The sequence below is a fragment of the Thamnophis sirtalis genome, unplaced genomic scaffold (assembly GCF_051295495.1).
Source record: "Thamnophis sirtalis isolate CommonGarterSnake01/CBP01778 unplaced genomic scaffold, rThaSir2_p1.2 scaffold_6, whole genome shotgun sequence".
NCBI classification, from domain to species: Eukaryota; Metazoa; Chordata; class Lepidosauria; order Squamata; family Natricidae; genus Thamnophis; species Thamnophis sirtalis.
In genome coordinates this window covers 32,053,206-32,074,448 of record NW_028261386.1, presented here as the reverse complement: position 1 = coordinate 32,074,448, position 21,243 = coordinate 32,053,206, and the positions used below count along the sequence as shown (strand labels likewise).

The window sequence follows — 21,243 nt, the reverse complement described above, 5'->3', positions numbered from 1 at the left end:
CACCCTTAACTTTATGTAGTCTTCAAAGTTCTCTGCTGCTGTGATAGTTTTTGAGCCAAAATCATTTTCCAGCACTTCTAAATAACAACGATGCCCCAACTCCATGCAAAAACCTCCACCATTTTCATTATCCATTTTTGAAAGAACAATGTTAAATAAATAACATTATAAATAAGGGATAGGAAGATTGTCTCTTCCTATGCTTTGTTTATAAGCAGATCCATAAAACATCAACTTTTCAATCCTGATGTCAGCAAAAAGTCCATAAAGATGTCTATAGCAATTCTCAGTCATCCAGGTCATGGTTGTCCCAAAGATAATTTTTCAAGAGGCAACTGGACTTTCTGGTTTTTCTTTGAAGATGTTTCGCTGCTTCTTCTTTTTCCATTAAGTTTTTTAATTTTTCCCTTCAAATACATTCACAAATATACATTCGCTTCTGAAGCTTCTTAGATCAGAAGCAAAACATCTTCAAAGAAAAACCAGAAAGTCCAGTTGCCTCTTGAAAAAGCACCTTTGGGAAGTCCATAAAAAGTTGCCAGAACTTTGCAAAAAAAAAAAAAAAAGTAAAAAAATAATGCCCTCCCACTTAGGTATATATAGTAAAGACTGATCCACTTATATATAGTAAAGACTGATCCAAACTTGGTACAATGTTTCATATCTCAACATGTCCTTTAAATTAATTTAAAACTGATTGCAGAGGTGATACTGACAATATTTGACTATGACATAAGGCTGTGTTCACTTAACATGCTATACATTAGGGTAAAATGTATTTGGTAATATACGATTCATACATCTTGGGAAACTAGCCAATGTCTTTGCATGTTGTATGAACCAGACCATAATATGGTGCATTTGAGCATTGCATGTTGTGAAAACACAACAGTTACAATTTGTTAATGTGATTTAGGGTTTATCTGGGATCCAGTGGTACTCATGGAACACCACAGGAAGATCTAAGGCCTCTTTCTCTAGTTTTCTGGCTGAAAATTCACCAGTTGAATGGAAATCCAGTTACATAATATTGGACGTAGTCCAGTGTTCAAAGTAAGCAGTCTACTTTTCCAACTTCGTATTATTAAAAAACCTCCAAAGGCTATTTGGCTCCCGTTCTACAGCAAATATAATTAATTCTAAATAGGGAAAAGCACAAATATTTACCTAAATGGGTGGCCTTCATCTGATTTCTGGACTGCTTGGATAACTCCTTTGTATATTCTAAAACTGATGGTCACTGACAGGAGGGCCAAGCCAATATAAGCTATCACACTCACGATACTGAACACTGTTAAAGAAAGAAGCAGGAACAAGCTGGCTCCAAACACCACACCAGTCTTCTTAACGTCTCGCCAGTATAGGAGGTCAACCACTAAGGGAAAGTTAAAGGACAGGAGATTAGAATGCAGTCTCTAATATTACAGCATAGCAACAAAACCTAAATGTGTTATTAACTGAAATGTAACAATAACAAATATACATGCATACACACACACACACTTTATTCATGCATTAAAACTTGTACAATATTTTCTAAGAATGATAACCAGAAAATGATAATCTGAGAAATGTGAAGCTGTTTGCTTTGTTTCTTCATACCCTGCTGAGATAAAAGAGAATAATCAAACACCATATTTGCTATCCACCAGGAATACAAATGCTTACTCAACTTAACTTTTTAAAAAATTGTGGTCTAAAATAGCATCCATGGAAACCTTCCTCACTTTATCCTGCACATAACATGCAATGGAAATGGCATATTGTAAAGCAAAATCACTAGCCTCTGTCATCAGTTTCAACTTCCCAGAATGTGCTTGGTCCCACCAAATGGACTCCATAAACTTTCTTAGAAAATGATGTCAAGCATGCCTAATCTGCCCAGACAAAAAGAGCATGCTACAGACAGGATATAGATATAGATTGCCAGTTTGGTTTAATGATGAAGGCAACAGGCTAGAAAGCAGGAGACTATTCTAATCCCACTTTAGCAATGACACCCAGCTGGGTAACATATGGGTCAGCTACTCTCTCTCTCTCTCTCAGTCCAACCCACCTAAGAGGGTTGTTGCAGGAAAAATGGGAGGAGGAAGGTGTCTTGAGTATATTTGCTGCTTTGAGTTTTTGTAGAAAGTAATAAAAGTGGGATACAAACAAACAATCAAATGAATAATGGCTTCCAATTTCTGAAGGAGCAAGCACCTCTCTGGGCCACCAGCTTTGTGAGCAACTACATCTTGTTTGCAAAATTGTGTATGTGCTCACCAGTATCTGGAGACCTTTATTTAGAAAAAGAATGCTTAAATTCTAAAAGATATTAACCTGCTTCTCCATGATTTATGAAAGGCACTAGCAACATTGCAGTATTTCCATAAAATGTGGAACTACAAAAATGCTGATGATAACAAGACTGCTTCTTTTCCCCCATTAATATCCTTTGATCAAAGCAAACTTACAAAGAAGGCTGCATTAGATAATAAATGTTGGAAACATTACATATAGACTACAGAATGCAAAACATATTAAATTCAATAATAATGTCAATTAAGTTCTGGTCTCTTTCCTAAAACATATAAGTATTGACAATTACTTAGCTATCTGAGTATTCTAGCCCTTTTATTTTTGCTGTTTAACTTTATAATCATTTATTTTATTTCTTTATAAAAAACACCCCTTACAGGGACAATTCCAGCATGCATGGTGCACATGGTAGTGAAAAACTAAAATTACATTTCATGTGGTATGTATGCCTGCACACATTGTGTGTGTGTGTGTGTATATGGGTGGGTGGTGTGTTTTTTTTTCTATATTCAACACTAAAACTTACAGGAAAGCTATTTTCAAATTCATGATGACATATAATTAAAATAATGTACCCTTAAGCTACACTGCAGAAAAAAGCATCATCTTTCATTTCAAAATGGAAGCTAAATGCACCCCTGAAAAATGAGACCTGCTTAGATTATTACTGACTCAGAGGCAATTTGTTAAAATAAAAAATGCAAAACAACAAGAATGTCATTCTTTCAGGAGATAAGCAATCAGACCTTCTCTGAAATAAAGATAACTAGCTACATTTGATAAGCAAGAAGTCATGTGGTATATTTAAAAATAGCACTGCTACAATCATGCCTCACATGCATTGCTCATCTATTTAGCTTTTTTCTTCACTTTTCAAAGGTGTCTCCGCAAAACATTAATCCCTTTATGCAAAACTTTTAAAAAATAACACTTGCAACTGCAATGCTATTTTACCTATCCCATTTTCCCCTGACTTGATACATGCTTATAGCCCTATGAAATCCCTTAACATTCAAAAGTTCATTTCACACAAGTCAGGACCCCACATGCTCACCATTCCTGGCATCCATTTTAGGGTTGGTGTCTGTGCTTCTACAGTAATTACCAAATCTTTCTACTTCCTGATAGGACACACAAAGGTCTTCCAATATATGCAGCTGCCTCTCACCAACAGCGAGGAAACTCCAGACTACTAGAAAATATGTTAAGCTATTGTCCAATGGCTGGTGCCATTTTAGAAACAAGCAAAGTGGAAACTCTGTATTCCATTTCAAAAAGGAATGCTCCCTATACAAGAGTCAGAACTGTACAAGCTAGCTGGAGAGAATGCAAATTGTAATTCATGCATATGCAAAAATCCAGGTTGGGAAGAGCAGATACTGAAAAGCCTATATTTTTATTGTTGCCTCGAATTGAGAGGATTGTGTTTAAGAGTTGTTTCTGAATTATTTCTATATTTACTAGGCACCTGTTGGGCTGGGAATCCCTCAGTAAACAATGATTTGTTTAATAAACACTGCTTTATATAAATATTGTTAGCTACAAATAAAATATTCTATTCAGATAAATTTCTACCTAAGTTGTTAGCCTACTTTTTCAAGTTTTTTAAAAATATGGAGAATTTGGAACTATAAATCTTTCAATATTCTAATGTAAATAAATGGAATAAGATTTGGATTTGTCCTCCTGTTTAGCAAACAAAAATAGTCTGCCTTTTTATGGAATTGTCAATTCTAAGTAAATCCTATTTTTCACTGAAGCTGGTGATCATGTGTGAGACTATATTATTTCATGCCATCACAAAGGGCTCTTATAAGTTGAATGATCCCTATGTATTGCAACCACCTTACTTTCCTATAGAATGGGGTTCCCCAACCCCCAGGGTTACCTTTGGAACTGGGCTGTGTAATGGCGGGGAAGTGTGTGAAGCTTCATTTGCAGGGTGTATTTGATTTAAATCAACTCGATTTAAATCATAATTTTTAAAGAGCAAGTGTCATTTCTGTCCCACAGCAGCTCCTCCTCTGACCCGTTGTTGACTCACCAACAGTCCCATTCACTTTAATGGGATGGCTGGTGATGCGGCAGTGACACAACAAAGTGAGGCACATGGTGGGCAGCAGGTGAGTGGATACTCGCTAACAGGCATTGCCATGATGGATTTGAAATTTTAAATGTAAGGACTCATTCTTGCTATTAGTTAAAATCTTGTTGACTCAAATTTTTGTCCATTTGCATCTCAAGTCTTTTAAACTGAGTTGCATCAAATCAAGGAATTCCTATATTCATTCATTATAAACAAGAAGAGATCACATGTAATACAACAAAACCCCTTTGGAAATCCTGCTCAATCTATTTATCCAGTACTTCTGAGGATCAAACTAAGTATCAGAATCAGATTATAACTTGAATTTTCCAATCATCAGGCAGGAAATTTACTTTGAAAAGCAGAATTGAGCAGAAAGATATGGGGTGTAGAACTCCCCCTTCCTGTATCTTACACTCTTGAGCCCCTCTTTCCAACTTATTGTAGTTGAGAGGGGGAAATGAAGAGAAGTTAGCATTTCACTATTTCATCTCTCTTTCACTTAATCAGTGGAACATGCCTCCAGAAGTTGTGAATGCCCCAACACTGGAAGCCTTTAAGAAGATGTTGGATAGCCATCTGTCTGGAACGGTATAGGGTTTCCTGCCTAAGCAGGGGGTTGGACTAGAAAACCTCCAAGGTCCCTTCCAACTCTGCTATTGTATTGTATCACACTTCACGAAAGTAAGCATAAGATGCCTGCAGGAATTTTTTCAAACTCCTCAATAACAACTTCACACTGGGTCACATTACTGGGGAGAAACAAGTGGCTTAGAATGGACTAGCTGGCAATATATTTAGATACTGCCCAAGCCCAACTGTTTCTCTCATATTGATGTATTGGAAGAATTTTAACTGGTATGTTTTCCTCCTCTGCAGTCCCCTGCTAAATCTAGTCCATTTTTAATCTTTCTTTTGCTGATTTCTCCTTTTACCAAATTTGATTCTCTTGGGTTGGGGAAAAGAAGACAGTCAATTGAGTCAAGATAAACTCCTAGTGCCTTTGAAGACACCTTCATGTTGTTTCCTTGACAATGTACTGTAATACTTTGTCAATGCCTCCTTTCAATTTTTATTTTCCTATAAAATTTATCCAGATTTTCACAGGGTACTCCTCAAAGCATTAACCAGATCCAAACAAATTTAGCTTTTAAAGATCAATCAAGATTAGTTATTTACAGCACATAGTCAGGTGGTTACAGCTATATGCATTCCAAATGAAATATGCATTTTCTTTTCTTAGTCTCAGGCCTCACTTGGTCATTCAAATGCATACAAAAGGGCACACTTCCATAACTGGACAGGGTCAGGACAAAGATTAAATCAGATTTAATTTTAATTTTGGTAGTCAATATCATTAATGTATACATTATTCTGTCACAATCAAAATTGGTGGCAATTTTTGAAGATCCTCTGATTGCCATCTTCAAGACTTTAGGGAACTCGATGCTCTAGTAATACTTCACTATTCTAGAACAAGACTGAACAGCAAATTTCATTGTAGATATACAGCATTAATACAATCTTGCATACAATAACTGTCTGGCTAAAACAGAAAGCATTAGCCTCACAGCGCATAAGTTAAAGTCTGATCACGTGGTACCTTCACTTATAACAATAATTTATGACCAAAATTCCAATCCCAATTAGGACTGTAAATTGACAACAATCTACCTTATCTGCTTGAGTAATAGCTAGCAGAGAAGGGAGGTTTGTAAGTATGATTATTTAAATACATTATGTCTAGAAACTCAATACAGAAAACTGAGTCACAGAACACTAACTTTTGTGTCATATACAATGCTAATCCTTATTAAGATTAAATTTAAAAACAGACAAAATTGAGAGACAATTTTGAAGTTTAGAACCTCAACTTTCTTTGGCAAAGTTAGTAGATCATATTTAAGCATCTGGAAGTTTACCTTCTATTGCCTTTATAAGCATGAAATCCCAGAGCCTGCATAAAAGGTCCAGAACAAATTCAATATACAATATACAATACAATAGGAGAGTGGAAGGGACCTTGGAGGTCTTCTAGTCCAACCCCCTGCCTAGGCAGGAAACCCTATACCGTTTCAGACAAATGGCTATCCAACATCTTCTTAAAGACTTCTAGTGTTGGGGAATTCACAACTTCTGGAGGCAAGCTGTTCCACTGATTAATTGTTCTGTCAGGAAATTTCTCCTCAGTTCTAAGTTGCTTCTCTCCTTGATTAGTTTCCACCCATTGCATCTTGTTCTACCCTCAAGTGCCTTGGAAAATAGGTTGACTCCCTCTTCTTTGTGGCAACCACTGAGATATTGGACCACTGCTATCTTTTCTCCCCAGTCCTTCTTTTAAACTAGACATATCCAGTTCCTGCAACCGTTCTTCATGTTTTAGTCTCCAGTCCCCTAATCATCTTTGTTGCTCTTCTCTGCACACCTTCTAGAGTCTCCACATCTTTTCTACATCGTGGTGACCAAAACTGAATGCAGTATTCCAAGTGTGGCCTTACCAAGGCATTATAAAGTGGTATTAACACTTCACGTGATCTTGATTCTATCCCTCTGTTTATGCAGCCTAGAACTGTGTTGGCTTTTTTGGCAGCTGCTGCACACTGCTGGCTCATATTTAAATGATTGTCCACTGGGACTCCAAGATCCCTTTCACAGTTACTACTATTGAGCAAGGTACCACCTATACTGTACCTGTGCATTTCGTTTGTCAAGATCCTTCTGTATCTTTAGCCTATCTTTTGGAGTGTTGGCTATTCCTGCCAGCTTGGTGTCGTCTGCAAATTTTATGAGTTCCCCATTTATTCCCTCATCCAAATCATTGATGAAGATATTGAAGAGTACTGGGCCCAAATCAGAGCCTTGGGGTACTCCACTGCATACTTTCCTCCATGAAGATGCAGTTCCATATCATGAACAAAATTCTAGGTTATGAATAAGCAGCAAAGCAACATGATAAAATATTATAATATCTATTAATGCACTATTCTTACAGCATTTTACAAATATTAAGATACCACCCAAGCTAGTAAAGATTCGATATGAGTAACTACTTTATTTCAACTACAAGCATTATTTTCTACTAATTTTATTTCCTTCAAATAGCTCTCATTATTAGAGTTGTATGTGATAGGGCCTGGGGAACATGCTCTTAGCACACCATTACCTATTGCAAAAGTTTTATGTAGAAGTTTCAAGGTAAGAGATACACAGTTCAAAGTTTTACAACACTAAGCTGAAAAGTGACCTTGCAGGCTAGGCTATCATCTAGCTGTGACTCATATATACTGCTATAAACAACTGGCTCAGGCCAAAGTCAGATAATTAGTTAACAGAACTTCTCCAAAAGTTGTCAGCAAACTGAAGCTTTGGAATACAATAAAACGCACAAATGAACATCACTCCTTGATTCAAATTTTAAAAAATTGGTGCTATGCAAATCTTTCTCTTGATTTTATCCATTTATGATCCTTACAAAATATTATACCATCCTCATCTACCTCAATCATTTCTCAGCCTTTCAGCAAAGATCAAGCATAGTTTAATACAGGGTCAGAATCTCTGACTATGGGTAAATCCCCTGAGCACACATGTATAGTTCATTTAGCTACCCAATATTCTTAACTTATTTCTGTAAGTACCTTCCATTATCAAAAGGTAAATTTAAATCAAACAAAACCCAACAAAAAAATAAGGCCTATTGTCAGTTCTTTAAAAAAAGGCATTTTAACTTGGAGCATGCCTAACAATATCTTTGCAGTTTCAATAGTACGAAAGATGTTCCTACAGTATATAGCACATATTTCCTTTATGCAGCAGTTTTAGTTTCATCACAGTACACACACTATCAGTTTTTAGATCAGCAGTTTCTGAATACTAGAAAATGGTAATCCCTTGAGTTCTTGATCATTCACTCTCTTTTTGGTGGTAGAAAATAAAATATATTTAACTGATCAAATTTGTGCATATAGTTAATGAGTAAATATTGTTCAACGCCTGGAGTTTTCTTGTAAATAAAATTGTGGGAAAGTGGTGTAGCCTTGATTGTCTTCTTCTACAGTAATCATATTTGGACTTTTTAACTTTTTTTCCTAGTATATGCAAATATGTCCTGAAGCTGGTTAATGGTTAAAACTAATTCTAGTCATCTTTGTTCAAGCCCACTAATAAATATTTAAAGCTTTGATGGATTTTTATACAAAATGGTAGCCACAAACACAGTAGCAATATCTAGTTTAAAGAAGTATGAAATAGATACTTCTATTTTAGCTCAGACTGATTTACACTATGTCCAGGTGTAAATGTCCAGCACTTTAAATGATTTAAATAATTTCACCTAAAATCAGAAATGTGCATGGAAGCATCATAACTGAGGTAATGCATCGAATTATGTGCAATAATCCCCTGGCAACCACTTCATTGGATCATGACACTTCACTGATTCTAATCTTGCTTTCAACATTTTTGACAGTAAAATTTGCACAATCTTCACATAGATTATAGACAGAACTATGTGGTAATATAATAAAAATATGTATCATTTCATTTTAGTAGAAAAAGTCTGCAATATAATTCATCAGTAAAGTAATCCTTTTCAACATTTAGGATTATATATATTTCATATTTCAATGCTGCTCACCACACTAAAGTATCTAAAAGATTACTATAAATTTGCCACATTTGAGAGACAGCATATCAGAACAGATAAAATTTGTTTTACTATGTTTGATATCAGGTCCAATTTGATGAACTTAAAACATAAAGAGGCAGGAAAAATATGACTAAAGCAAATAAAAAAACAATGTCCTTATGCAACCTTTGTATGTTTCTGAAACCATAGCTATGAACTTTAGACTCCATACCATCTTGAGTATGATTCCCCATTATCCACACACCCAAACTATCTCAGAAAGTTCTCCTTAAAACAAAATCTCCTTAAAGTGAGATTTTGTCTGGCCACTTAAACTGAAGCTAAAATTTGAGATCCAGACTTAAAATTAACATTTTCACAACACAGATATTTACAAAATCAGAGACTGAAGGGACAAAGTTCAGTGATTTACCTGGGGTTACTTCTTTACACCAGATTGCTAAGGGATTTGAAACACTGAATAACTAGATCATTTTGGAAATCAAGGAGACCTTGAATAACATTAGCATCTAAAAATAGTCAGGAGTGGTAGGAAACAGAGAGGGAATGAAAACTAGGGAAGGAACAGCTCTTCATTGATTTTACCTGTTTTGTAAAAAAAAAAAAAGTGGGGAACATTATCCTGTACAGAAAAAATAAAAACCCACGAGACAAGTATTACATTAAACAACACAATTTAACAGACAAAAAACCCAAGCCATTTTCTTTCAGAGCTAGCATATCAACTAAACTGAAGCTGGCCCTGACATTTGCTCAGCCAGGGCATACCAAAGACAAGCTGTTCAATGCTGTCAGATGACAAGGCTTAATCCACTGCAACATTTGCAGAGTCAGACAAATAATCTTTCCCCCATATTTAGCATTAATTTCTTAAAATATTTTTTCTGCCTCCTAAATTTGCCATTGCATATGCTATAAATTTACCCCTACATCATGCATACTATAAGCTTTTTGTATAGAAGTCAACCCTTAGCAGCATAACGACTGAAAACAAAAGTAAAACTGCAAATACCCTTATCCTTCCAACTGTTCGGCTGACTGTCCATCTCTCTTCACAGTGGATCTGCCCTTTCAACTCGGTTTATCAATTATGCATCTCAATGAAAAGGCTGCAGTTGGAGAAATAAAACACTGAGACATGAAACGTCAAGCTTCCTCCAGCAGAGGTCTGCAGTCTCTCGCTTGCTGCACAACTGCTGCAGGACTTAAATCACCTGACTGTCTTCTGGGTGTGAAGCAAACTGACGCAGTACAATCTGTAACTAGGCTACTGATTCCTCAGTTCAATCTGCTTACCCTAGCAACCATTTACTTGTTGATAATACAAAAATCCAGTGGTGTGGGGGAGAGGGACACATTGATGTTGTAATACATAGACAGAGCTTTCCTGAGAGTGTTTGGAATCTGATGAAAATACATGAGAGTATATGTATTAACAGAAATATTTTTTGAAAAAAATATAATCCATATTGAGGATGAACAGTTAAACTCAAGAGTATATATGCTGACAAATGGAATATTAAGGCAGTATATTTCTAACACTCAAAACCTCACTGCTCAATTATTTTAGCATTATTTCTTCCACTCCTGAGGAGTAGAGTGTATGCATTATAGACATCAGCAAAGCAGAAAAAGGCCAAGAGAAAGGCTAACTGTTCATAAATCTTAACATTAAGCTTCATCAGGTCTCACCTGAAATAGACTTCTTTGTTAAGACACTTTGCATGAATATAAATATATATTTAGTCTTCTTGTGGATTTGTAATTAATTAGTAGCACTAACGTATATATGTAAAAAGGGTATTTTATACAAATAAATGTTTAACTACACAGTAAAGGAAAAAAAATAAAAGATGACTTTTCACTTATAAACAGAAGGTGGCATCAGTTGTCTACTTTAGATTTGTGTAAGTTTCTGAACTAATTGAAATTTCAGAACTCTGGGTGAACTGCTTAAGAATTTGTAACCTATTTTTAAGTAGCTTCAAAGTAACGCACAGACAAATTAATGGATCAAATTAATAATCACTCAGTACAAATCTGGAATAGGAGGACATATGTGAAACAATTTGCAAACCTGAAGCGTCTATATAAAGGTTGCACTGAATTGTCCAAAAGCACATGGTGCTTCATTTCAAACCAGATTCTATGCTGAAACCCAATTAACATTCAGTGCCTTCTTTTAAATTTACGTACCCTCCATTCTGAAACAATAAAGGACACTTATTGTCAACTTCTAGCTGATAACATCCTTTTAGACATTTGAAGAGTGCTGTCATATACTCTCCTTGCAAACTCACTCTTTTCAAGAATAAACATTTCCAATTCCTTCAATCATTCTTCATAACATTTAGATTTTAATTTCCTGATCATCTTCCTTTGACACTGTTCTGGTTTGTCTAATCCTTACTAAGCTATGATGCTCAAAGTGAGACAGAATACATGTTAGAATACATATAATAAAAGTGCTAGATAAAGTAAATTAGAGCTTGTGAAATCTCTTTAAATATTGTAATAATATATAAACTATATTGCAAACCTGTAAACTAGCAAAACTGACATTATAAATTGTTTTAAATTATTATATTGCAGATATTAATCTATGTTTCATTATATTTTTATGCTTTGCATTGCACTTAAAGATACTAAGTGCATTTCAAATAAAAATATTAAAATTATTTAATCCCACTGAAGAACTCTAAACAAAGTTAGAGTCAAACATCTAATGATCTGTAGCAACTAATATGTAATTAATGAGTTCTTCATCCTTGCAAAGGAAAGCTGGCAATAACATTAATTAAAAGTGAGATCATGCTGGTTTTTTAGAAATATTTTTGAATAAAATATTCAAGGCTTCTATATTGTGAGAGCTCCTTTCTTCATTCTCTGTAATTATGATCTTAATAGCCCATTTTTAACTAGGACAATGAAATTCTCCAGCTAGAAGGGATTCCTCCACACTTTAAATGCATTGTTCTATAAAACTGATATAATCAGGTTATAGAAGACATTGAAATTAGTTTCAATCAGGCAATATAGGCAAAATTTATTTGAACATATAACTGGGATTGCTTGGCTCAACACATAAGCTAAATTTTAAAAACAGCAATCCTCTTACTGCATATATTAATGTTTTTGTTCTAAGAGCCTAGTTGATACTTGTAAAATATTAATTAAGGAGGGTCTAAATTATACATTGGTACTGAAATGAATCTGACGGGTTGACATTTTTCTAAAATAGAAAAAACATAACTAGCATTTTAACTAAAGTTAGCTCGGAAGATAATGTATTATTATTTTTTTAAAAAGATCAGAAGGATAATTATACACCATAGGAAAGCTAAATATCAAGGAAAAATATAATACCTGGCAGCAAATTTTGATCAATTAATCAGTTGGATTATTAGTTATCTTAAGAAAATTTATTACCAAAACAGAATGATAGCTACTATTATAGATGAATGATACTCAATTATTCACCTTTTAAAAATTATTTTAATGTTACAAGCTGCTTAGAGTCATATCTGAGAAGAATGACTATATAAATCTAATAAATAAATGAATAATTTTTCCCTTCCAAGAATTAGCCATTTAATTGTCAAGTTTCAGATAATTGGAAATACTTTTTTTCAAAGCATAGACATGCACTTAACAGAAATCAGATATTAAAATGGTATAATGGAACAATGTAGAGAACCCGCATGATGTTTTCTGGTGAATTCACAGGACTTTTCACCTAATGCACATGTGCCAGAAGGCTTGGCAGTGGAAAAGTTTACATTCTAACAAAAAAATCAATGCATCAACAGAAATAGGTGGAAGTCTCTGCTGAACAGGAATAGGTAAGGACTGTGCATAGACAAAATACCTTTAAAATACCTTCAATAATTTATTGAGGCAAATGGCCTACAGAGTAACATCTATGATTTTAAACATCAAGACATCTTCTAAAAAACTTATTTCTTACCATTTACAATAATACAATCAATAATACAATAGCAGAGTTGGAAGGGACCATGGAAGTTTTCTAGTCCAATCCCCTGCTTAGGCAGGAAACCCTATACCATTTCAGACAAATGGCTCCCCAACATCTTCTTAAAGACTTCTAGTGTTGGGAAATTCACAACTTCTGGAGGCAAGCTGTTCCACTGATTAATTGTTCTAATTGTCAGGAAATTTCTCCTCAGATCTAAGTTGCTTCTCTCCTTGATTAGTTTCCGCCCATTGCTTCTTGTTCTACCCTCAGGTGCCTAGAATAATAGTTTGACCCCCTCTTCTTTGTGGCAACCCCTGAGATATTGGAACACTGCTATCATGTCTCCACTAGTCCTTCTTTTCATTAAATTAGACATACCCAGTTTCTGCAACCGTTCTTCATATGTTTTAGTCTCCAGTCCCCTAATCATCTTTATTGCTCTTCTCTGCACTCTTTCTAGAGTCTCAACATCTTTTTTACATCGTGGTGACCAAAACTGAATGCAGTATTCCAAGTGTGGCCTTACCAGGGCATTATAAAGTGATATTAACACTTCACGTGATCTTGATTCTATCCCCCTGTTTATGTAGCCTAGATCTGTGTTGGCTTTTTTTGGCAGCTGCTGCACACTGCTGGCTCATATTTAAATGGTTGTCCACTAGGACTCCAAGATCCCTTTCACAGTTACTACTGTTGAGCAAGGTACCACCTATACTGTACCTGTGCATTTCGTTTGTCAAGATCCTTCTGTATCTTAAACTTGTCATCTGGAGTGTTGGCTATTCCTGCCAGCTTGGTGTCATCTCCAAATTTGATGAGTTCCCCATTTATTCCCTCATCCAAATAATTGATGAAGATGTTGAAGAGTACTGGGCCTAAAACAGAGCCTTGGGGTACTCCACTGCATACTTCCCTCCACGTAGATGCAGTTCCATTGAGGACTACACGTTGAGTGCGGTTGGTCAGCCAGTTACGAATCCATCTGGTGGTGTTGCTGTCTAACCCATATTCTTCTACTTTATCTAGTAGTAGATTATGGTCTACCTTATCAAATGCCTTGTTGAAGTCCAAGTAAACTATATCGATGGCATTCCTCTGGTCCACTAATTTTTTTCACATTATCAAAGAATGCAATAAGCTTAGTCTGGCATGATCTGTTTTTGACAAAACCCAGGTTGGCTTTTGGCTATTACTTTATTTGCTTCTAGGTGTTCGCTAATTTGTTGCTTGATTATCTTTTCCAGAATCTTTCCTGGTATTGAGGTCAGGCTGATAAGTTTATAGTTTCCTGGATTCTAACTAGACTCTAATTCATGTTTTCCCCCCTAAATCTGCTTTATGCTACCCAGAGTAACTTTTGGTGAGATGGGCATAACAACAGCCATTGGTTAGTTTCAGCACATTCAACAGTTACAACCTTTTTGGATCAAGGAGACAATGACTTCATTAATTCATGCCATTTTCATCTAATTACACAATTGCAATTTGTTTTATATAGGTTGCCCTTGAAAAAGCTATACATATGATAGAATGCAGCAGCCTACTTATGGCTGGTAGAAGCCACTACAGTAAAACGATATTGATATTGTGAGGGGTACACTGGTTGCAAATTAGTCCAATTTAAAGTGCAGGTAAAATCCTATAACATTCTTATGGCTCCAATTGTAACTACGTCAAATTCCAGATTGAATTTTCCAGTCCAATATGTCAGGCTGAAAAGACATGCTACATGTTCTCACCCCCTGACCTTCTTGGTTGCATTTCGCTTACCTTGGAACAGCTTGCCCAAGGTCAGAATGGATTCCTCCTAGTAGAGACTGAAGAGCACCTTTTTCCACATAACCTCTGAAGGACACAGTACTACATAAAGTTTGGTGGTAGCCGATAGCAGAAGCCACAAATGGGTGGGGGGAAGCTAGCAGGTTGACCAAAGTGATGCAATTCAACAAAACAGCATTCCCCTAAAATTAAAGTGGTTCCAACCTTGCTCTGGTTTAGAAAGGCCATTAAAAGATAGCTACTACAGCTTATTCAAGCTATTCCCTTGTGGGGAAATGACAGTTGGTCCTACCTGAACTGTTGTTTTAGGAGGTTTTGCAGGATTAGCCAGGATTGGGTATTGTGATGTCCAATTGGCCTCGAGACAGTTAATTTGAAGCCACGTCTCTGTGCTCCTTGCTTCTGGTTCCCAGTTTCAACGAGTCAAGACCACTGCAAAACACCTGAAAACAAGTCATAAGGGAACACACCCTATCCCCTGAACTCCCCCAACCCCTGGACCAACGCTAGGGCGGGAACCTGGCTAATCCTGCAAAACTTTCTAAAACAACAGTTCAGGTAGGACCAACTGTCATTTTCCGGAGGAATTTTGCAGGATTAGCCAGGATTGGGACATACCCAAGTTAACGTCCCCTCAGGGGGGGCACTATTGGTCCTGGGCCCCTCATGCACTACCACCTGTTGTAACACCTTACGACCAAACGCCGCATCAATCGATGCAAACGCCTCTAACCTGTAGTGCCTGATAAAAGGAGACGGGGACGCCCACGTAGCCGCCCTGCAAATATCCATGATAGGCACCTGTGTGGCCCAGGCCACCAAGGTAGCCGCACTCCTGATGGAGTGTGCTGTGATGCCTTGGGGCACCAGAAGGTGCTGAACCTCATAGGCCAATGCGATGGTCAGTTTGATCCACCTCCCTATAGCCGAGGAGGACACCCTCTTTCCCAGGGAAGACGGATAAAAGGAAACAAAGAGTGCCTCAGACTTCCTGAGGCCCCCCGTATGCCTCAGGTAAATGCCCAAAGCTGGTGCCAAAGGCGCTCTGTATCATGAGACGGGTCCAGACAAAAATCTGGTAATACCACCTCCTGCGACCTGTGGAAAAGGGAGTTAACCTTGGGAACAAAAATCAGATCCAGTCGCAGGACGACCCGATTATTGTGGAATGTACAAAGATATGACCTGGAGGACAATGCCCCCAGGTCGGAGATGTGATGGGCTGAGGTGACCGCCACAAGGAACACTACCTTAAGGGTTATGAACTTCAGGTCAACCATCCTCAGAGGTTTGAATAGTGCTCCTGTAGAACCGTAGTGAGGCTCCATGTCGGAAACCTGTGAACTACAGGGGGACGGAGATTCCCCGCACCCTTCAAAAACCTCCTAATTAATGGGACCTGGGAAAGTGGAAGGAGACCCTCTCCCCGAATAATCATGGAGAGTGCCGCCACCTGTCTGAGGGTGCCATGTGAGAGCCCACTATCCAATCCATCTTGGAGGAACTCCAAGACGTGTGGTACCGAAGCCTCACGAGGATTCGCTTCCGAGACCCGGCAACACTCTATAAAGACCCCCCAGGTGGAATCATAAATCCTAGTGGTAGAACCCTTGCATGAAGCCTCAACTGTAGAGATCACCCTCTGTGAAAGCTGGGCTGCGCTTAGGCGCTCCCGCTTAATCTCCACACGGCTAGCTGCAGCCACTGTTGCTCGGGATGCACCAGGTTCCCCTGTCTGAGGTCCACATCCCTCCCCGGGATCTTCTATGGGTGTGACACTGACAAGCACATTAGATCGGCAAACCACGCCCGGCGCAGCCTGTAGGGCGCCACTAAGATCAGCTCCGCCTTCTCTGATATCACTTTCCGAACTACCCCAGGGAGAAGGGGAGGGAAGGCGTAGAGCAGGTCCTCTGGCCACGGAATCTGAAGCGCGTCGACTCCCTCCATTCCCCGAGCCGGGAACTGAGAGAAGAACTGATCCACCTGAGCATTCTGCGGTGTGGCAAACAGGTCCACCTCCGGATGGCCAAACCTGGAGCAGATGGCCTGGAACAGTTTCAGAGAAAGGCTCCACTCCCTGTAGTCGACCGTGGCCTGACTGAGCCAGTCGGCTTGATGGCCGAGTGCCATTGTCTCGGTTCGAAGAGCCCTGGAGTGTTTGCCACCCTGTCGGTTGAGTGGGCCTTCGCTGCCACGTTGTCTCAATCCCGAACATAGCAATAGCAGTTAGACTTATATACCGCTTCATAGGGCTTTCAGCCCTCTCTAAGCGGTTTACAGAGTCAGCATATTGCCCCCAACAACAATCCGGGTCCTCAATTTACCCACCTCGGAAGGATGGAAGGCTGAGTCAACCCTGAGCCGGTGAGATTTGAACAGCCGAACTGCAGAACTGCAGTCAGCTGAAGTACCCTGCAGTGCTGCATTTAACCACTGCGCCACCTCGGCTCTGGACATGGTCCTTGAAGTGCAGCAATGCCAAGTGAATCACTCGCAGTTCCAGCCAATTTATATTGTGTTGGAGGTCCAACCAAGTCCAACGCCCCTGAGCCATCCGGGACTCCAAGAGAGCTCCCCACCCGTACAAGCTGGCGTCTGTTGTCAGGATGAGGTGCACTGGCTCCTTGAACTCGCAGTCCTTGTGTAGCGCTGGGGAGAGCCACCACCTCAATGACAGCTGTACCTGTGGTGTCACCAGAACCTTTTCCTCAGAATTGCTGGAGTTTGACCTCTGATGTGGCAGGAGCCCAAGGCACCACGTCTATGCAAAAAATGAATTTCCCCAGCAAGCTGGAGAGCACTACTACAGGAACAAAACGTTGACTTCTAACTTGTCTAACTAAGGCTATCAAACTAACAGTACGGCCGTGGGACAGCAACACCTTACCCAGCTTAGAGTCTATGATGATCCCCAGGTGAGGAATCCTGGTGGCGGGAACAAGGGAACTCTTAATCTAGGTTAACTGAAAAACCTAATTGCTGTAGTGTGGATACCACCAACGAAAGATCCTCCCTCACCCGCTCAAACGATGCTGCTTGGACTAAGATGTCATCGAGATAGCATTGGACCCTGACAGAGCGCTCACAGAGGTAAGCCGCCACTGCAGCTAGGACCTTAGTGAAGGTCTGAGGCGCCGACGTCAAGCCAAACAGTAGGCCCTATACTGGTAGTGGCTACCTAAACAGGAGAACCTGAGATACTTATGATGGTCAGGGAAGATGGGGATATGGAGGTAAGCCTCCGTCATGTCGATGGGCGCCATGAAGTTATTGTGCCTGACCCCCTCCAAGATGGATTTAAGCGATGCCATCTTGAATCTTCTATAGACTAAGTGAAAATTTAGCAGTTTAAGATCCAGAATCGCCCTTCATCACCCCGAACTCTTCGGAACGACAAAGAGGTTGGAATAGAAACCTGACCTCACTTGGTCTGGTGGAACCGGTTCCACCGGCCTAATCTCTAGGAGGTGTGGATCGCCTGCCTCATGATCTTTACTCTTGGCAACTGAAAACATCCGAAAGGGGTTCAGCAGAATGGAGAGAAACTCTAGGCGCACGCCAAATCTGATGGCATTCAGAACCCAGGTATCAGTGGTAATCTCAGCCCAGGCATCAGCAAAACAGAAGCAATCTGCCGCCTATGGGTGGGGTCGCTATTGACCTATCTACCCCGGCAGTAGGGACAGCCACCTCCCCCCCAAAAGGGCCTCTTCCCCTGGGGTTGGAACCTAGGCTTATCCCTGGGGTAGTGCCTATCCGACTGCTTATCTGGTCTCGGAAAATACCTGCTGTGCTGCACTTCCTGATCTGACTGACGATAGGATTGCTTCCAAAAGTAAGGCGCAGATTTTTGCTCCGACTTCTTTGCGAGCGTAGGTATGACCTTCTTTTTGTTCTTGTCCTCAATGAGGATTGGGTCCAACGGGGTACCGAAAAGGGATCTCCTGGAATAAGGTGATGATGCCTGGTGCCACTTTGCTGTGTTCTCCACTTGCCACCCCCTCAGCCACAGGAGACGTCGGGAGGTCACCGAAGCCACCATTGCCCATGAGGCATACTTCATGGCATGCAGAGTGGCGTCCGCAGAGAATTGAGCAATAGCAACCAGCTTGCTGAAATCTTGATGAGTATGCACCTCCTCAGGCGGAACCATTTCCTGTATCTGTTGTAGCCAAAGGATAGCCATGCGGCTGAAGAACGATGCAGAGGTAGCTGCCTTGATGGCCCACGTGGAAGACTGGGATGTTTTACGAAGGGTCAGCTCCGCCTTCTTGCCCTCGGCCTTCAAGTAATCAGCACATCACCGGACACCACCGTTGACTTGGACACCAATGCCACCACTGGAGGGTCCACTGTGGGCACCTGCAACGCCTCAGAGAAACTAGGTTCCATGTTAAAGAACCTCCTATCACTGCTGCTGGGGTTGGGGAATGTTCCTGGCTTTTCCCACTGCTTTTTAACCACCTCTAGGAACAACTATGGGGCAGGGATGTCTTCCTTCATTGGAGGAGGCTCTGAGTAAACTCGATCCTCCGGCTTTTTCTTCGGACTACCCTTCTTGGCACCTGACTTGGCGCCCTCCATCTCACCCAGTTGCGCTGTGGCCCTGACCTTGCACAACAGTGACTTGAATAAATCTGGAGGAAACAGACCAGAGAATGCTGGTGCCTCAGGTTTTGAGGGATCCTCATCATCAGACATATCTACCTCTCTCTGAACCTAATCCCCCGCCATGGAACCCTCGCTAGCCAGAGAAGGAGAAACAGGCCGGTGCACCTCCAAGGGGGAATGCCTTGGCCTGGCCTAAGCAGTGGCACCCCCTCAGGGACCTTTGTCACCATTGCGGGTCGCACAAACCCCTTCTGTAACCCAGCAAAAATTCCATGTGAAATTGCAGAGGAGATAAACCTCTGAATGCTTACTGGAAACTGCTCCATGTCTCTAACGAAGGAGTCCTCCTCCTCCTCTTGTGCACAGCCTTCAGACTGTGGAGCCAATGATGGCCTGATGGGACTATCCCCCCTGGCCCCCCTGCACTGGAAAGGATCCCTTAGATAGGGGCCCTGTTCCACCATGGAGAGTGGGGGGGAAGGTGAAATGTCCCTGAGATACACTGGGGAATCCCCCTATGAGGAGACCTAGACCTGGATCTAATGGGCGATCTAGACCTCAAGGGAGAACTAGGCCTACCCCTTTGTTCAGCCCTGGACACCTGCTTTTCCAGGGCCCTGTGCCTCCTTTCCTCATCCTTCTACAAGGCCTTGGAGGATTTTCCAGCTGCTGCAGTTTTTCGCAGTCTCACAGAGGCTGTGAGCCTCACTCGGGCCCCACTGGAGGTCCCCTCCCCAGGGGACAATGGGGGGAATCCGGTCTCTCCTCTGCATCTGCCCTGGCACCAGGTCAGGGCTCCACCAGGCTCAGCCCACTAGAAACAGCAGTGACCAAAAAACAGCTTCACGCATGGCCTCCACGCGAAAAAGGAGCCTCTGGTAGACCTTTCCTGCCCCTTTTGCAAGCTCTGCAGCTCTGGGCCTACTGGCATCGATCTGGGCTTGCAGGGCCTTGCCGCTGCCACCGCTGTAGAAAGGATGGCCATCCAGTAAGGCAGGGATGAAAACGAGGCTTCACAGTAGCCTCTGTCCCAGCCCATGCGGCCTGCAGGAATTGAGGCCCCAAAATGGCCGCCATAATGGCATCCTGCCTCTAAAGCCCCAAGAAGCAACTTTTAAATCCCTTACCGGCAGCTCGGAGCGAGCCACACCAAGGGGAGGCTTCCAGGTATCAGCGAGGGGAAGAAGGCAGGGAGAAGGAATTTACAGGATGGCACTGGATTGTTTTTGGAAGAATCAGGGACCAAAAGCAACCTGTCTTTCTTCGGCCAGACAGAGTTGAAACTGGGAACCAGAAGCAAGGAGCACAGAGCTGTGGCTTCAAATTAACTCTGTCTCGAGGCCAATTGGACATCACAATACCCAATCCTGGCTAGTCCTGGAAAATTCCTCTGGAAGATGGTATGTTTTTTTCTGTTTTAATTTTCTCTGGCAAATGAAATAGACATAATGGCTTATTCTTCCTTTGTTTTCATTTTTACCGTTTTAATCCAGGCTACATGTTACAAAGTCATAGAATCTCAAATGAGCACATTGCTCTTACGGTTGCTACTAATATTTAAAAAGTTGCATAAAATGCATTTACATAATAATAAAAAAACAGGACCTTGCCACACATTAAAAGCAAATGAAAATGCAGAAACTGGTCAACAATTCTACACACATCTAAAAATGTCAAAAGATTATTGTTTCTTCAATTCTGTGACTTCCATATATTACACAACAGTGTGAGGTTGCCCTAATTAGCATACTTAGGCAATTCTTACATATCCACATTTTATGATAATGTTGATAAATACACATACAAAGGAAGGGCTGCTGGAAAATATAAAATAAAAAA

The 21,243-nt window shown here is 40.3% G+C and overlaps 1 protein-coding gene across 4 annotated transcripts in view; it reads right to left on the bottom strand.

The window, feature by feature from the left end:
* Positions 1–21,243, bottom strand: part of RTN4 (reticulon 4) — a 45,855-nt gene that overhangs the window by 6,468 nt on the left and 18,144 nt on the right. For 3 of the 4 annotated variants that reach the window (XM_087717518.1, XM_087717519.1, XM_087717520.1), the window contains one exon: positions 1,168–1,375. In XM_087717518.1, coding sequence (XP_087573644.1) covers positions 1,168–1,375 — 208 coding nt within the window. Of the gene's footprint in view, positions 1–1,167; positions 1,376–10,047; positions 10,240–21,243 lie in introns of those variants that run through there. The other variant, XM_087717521.1, reaches the window with a different exon arrangement.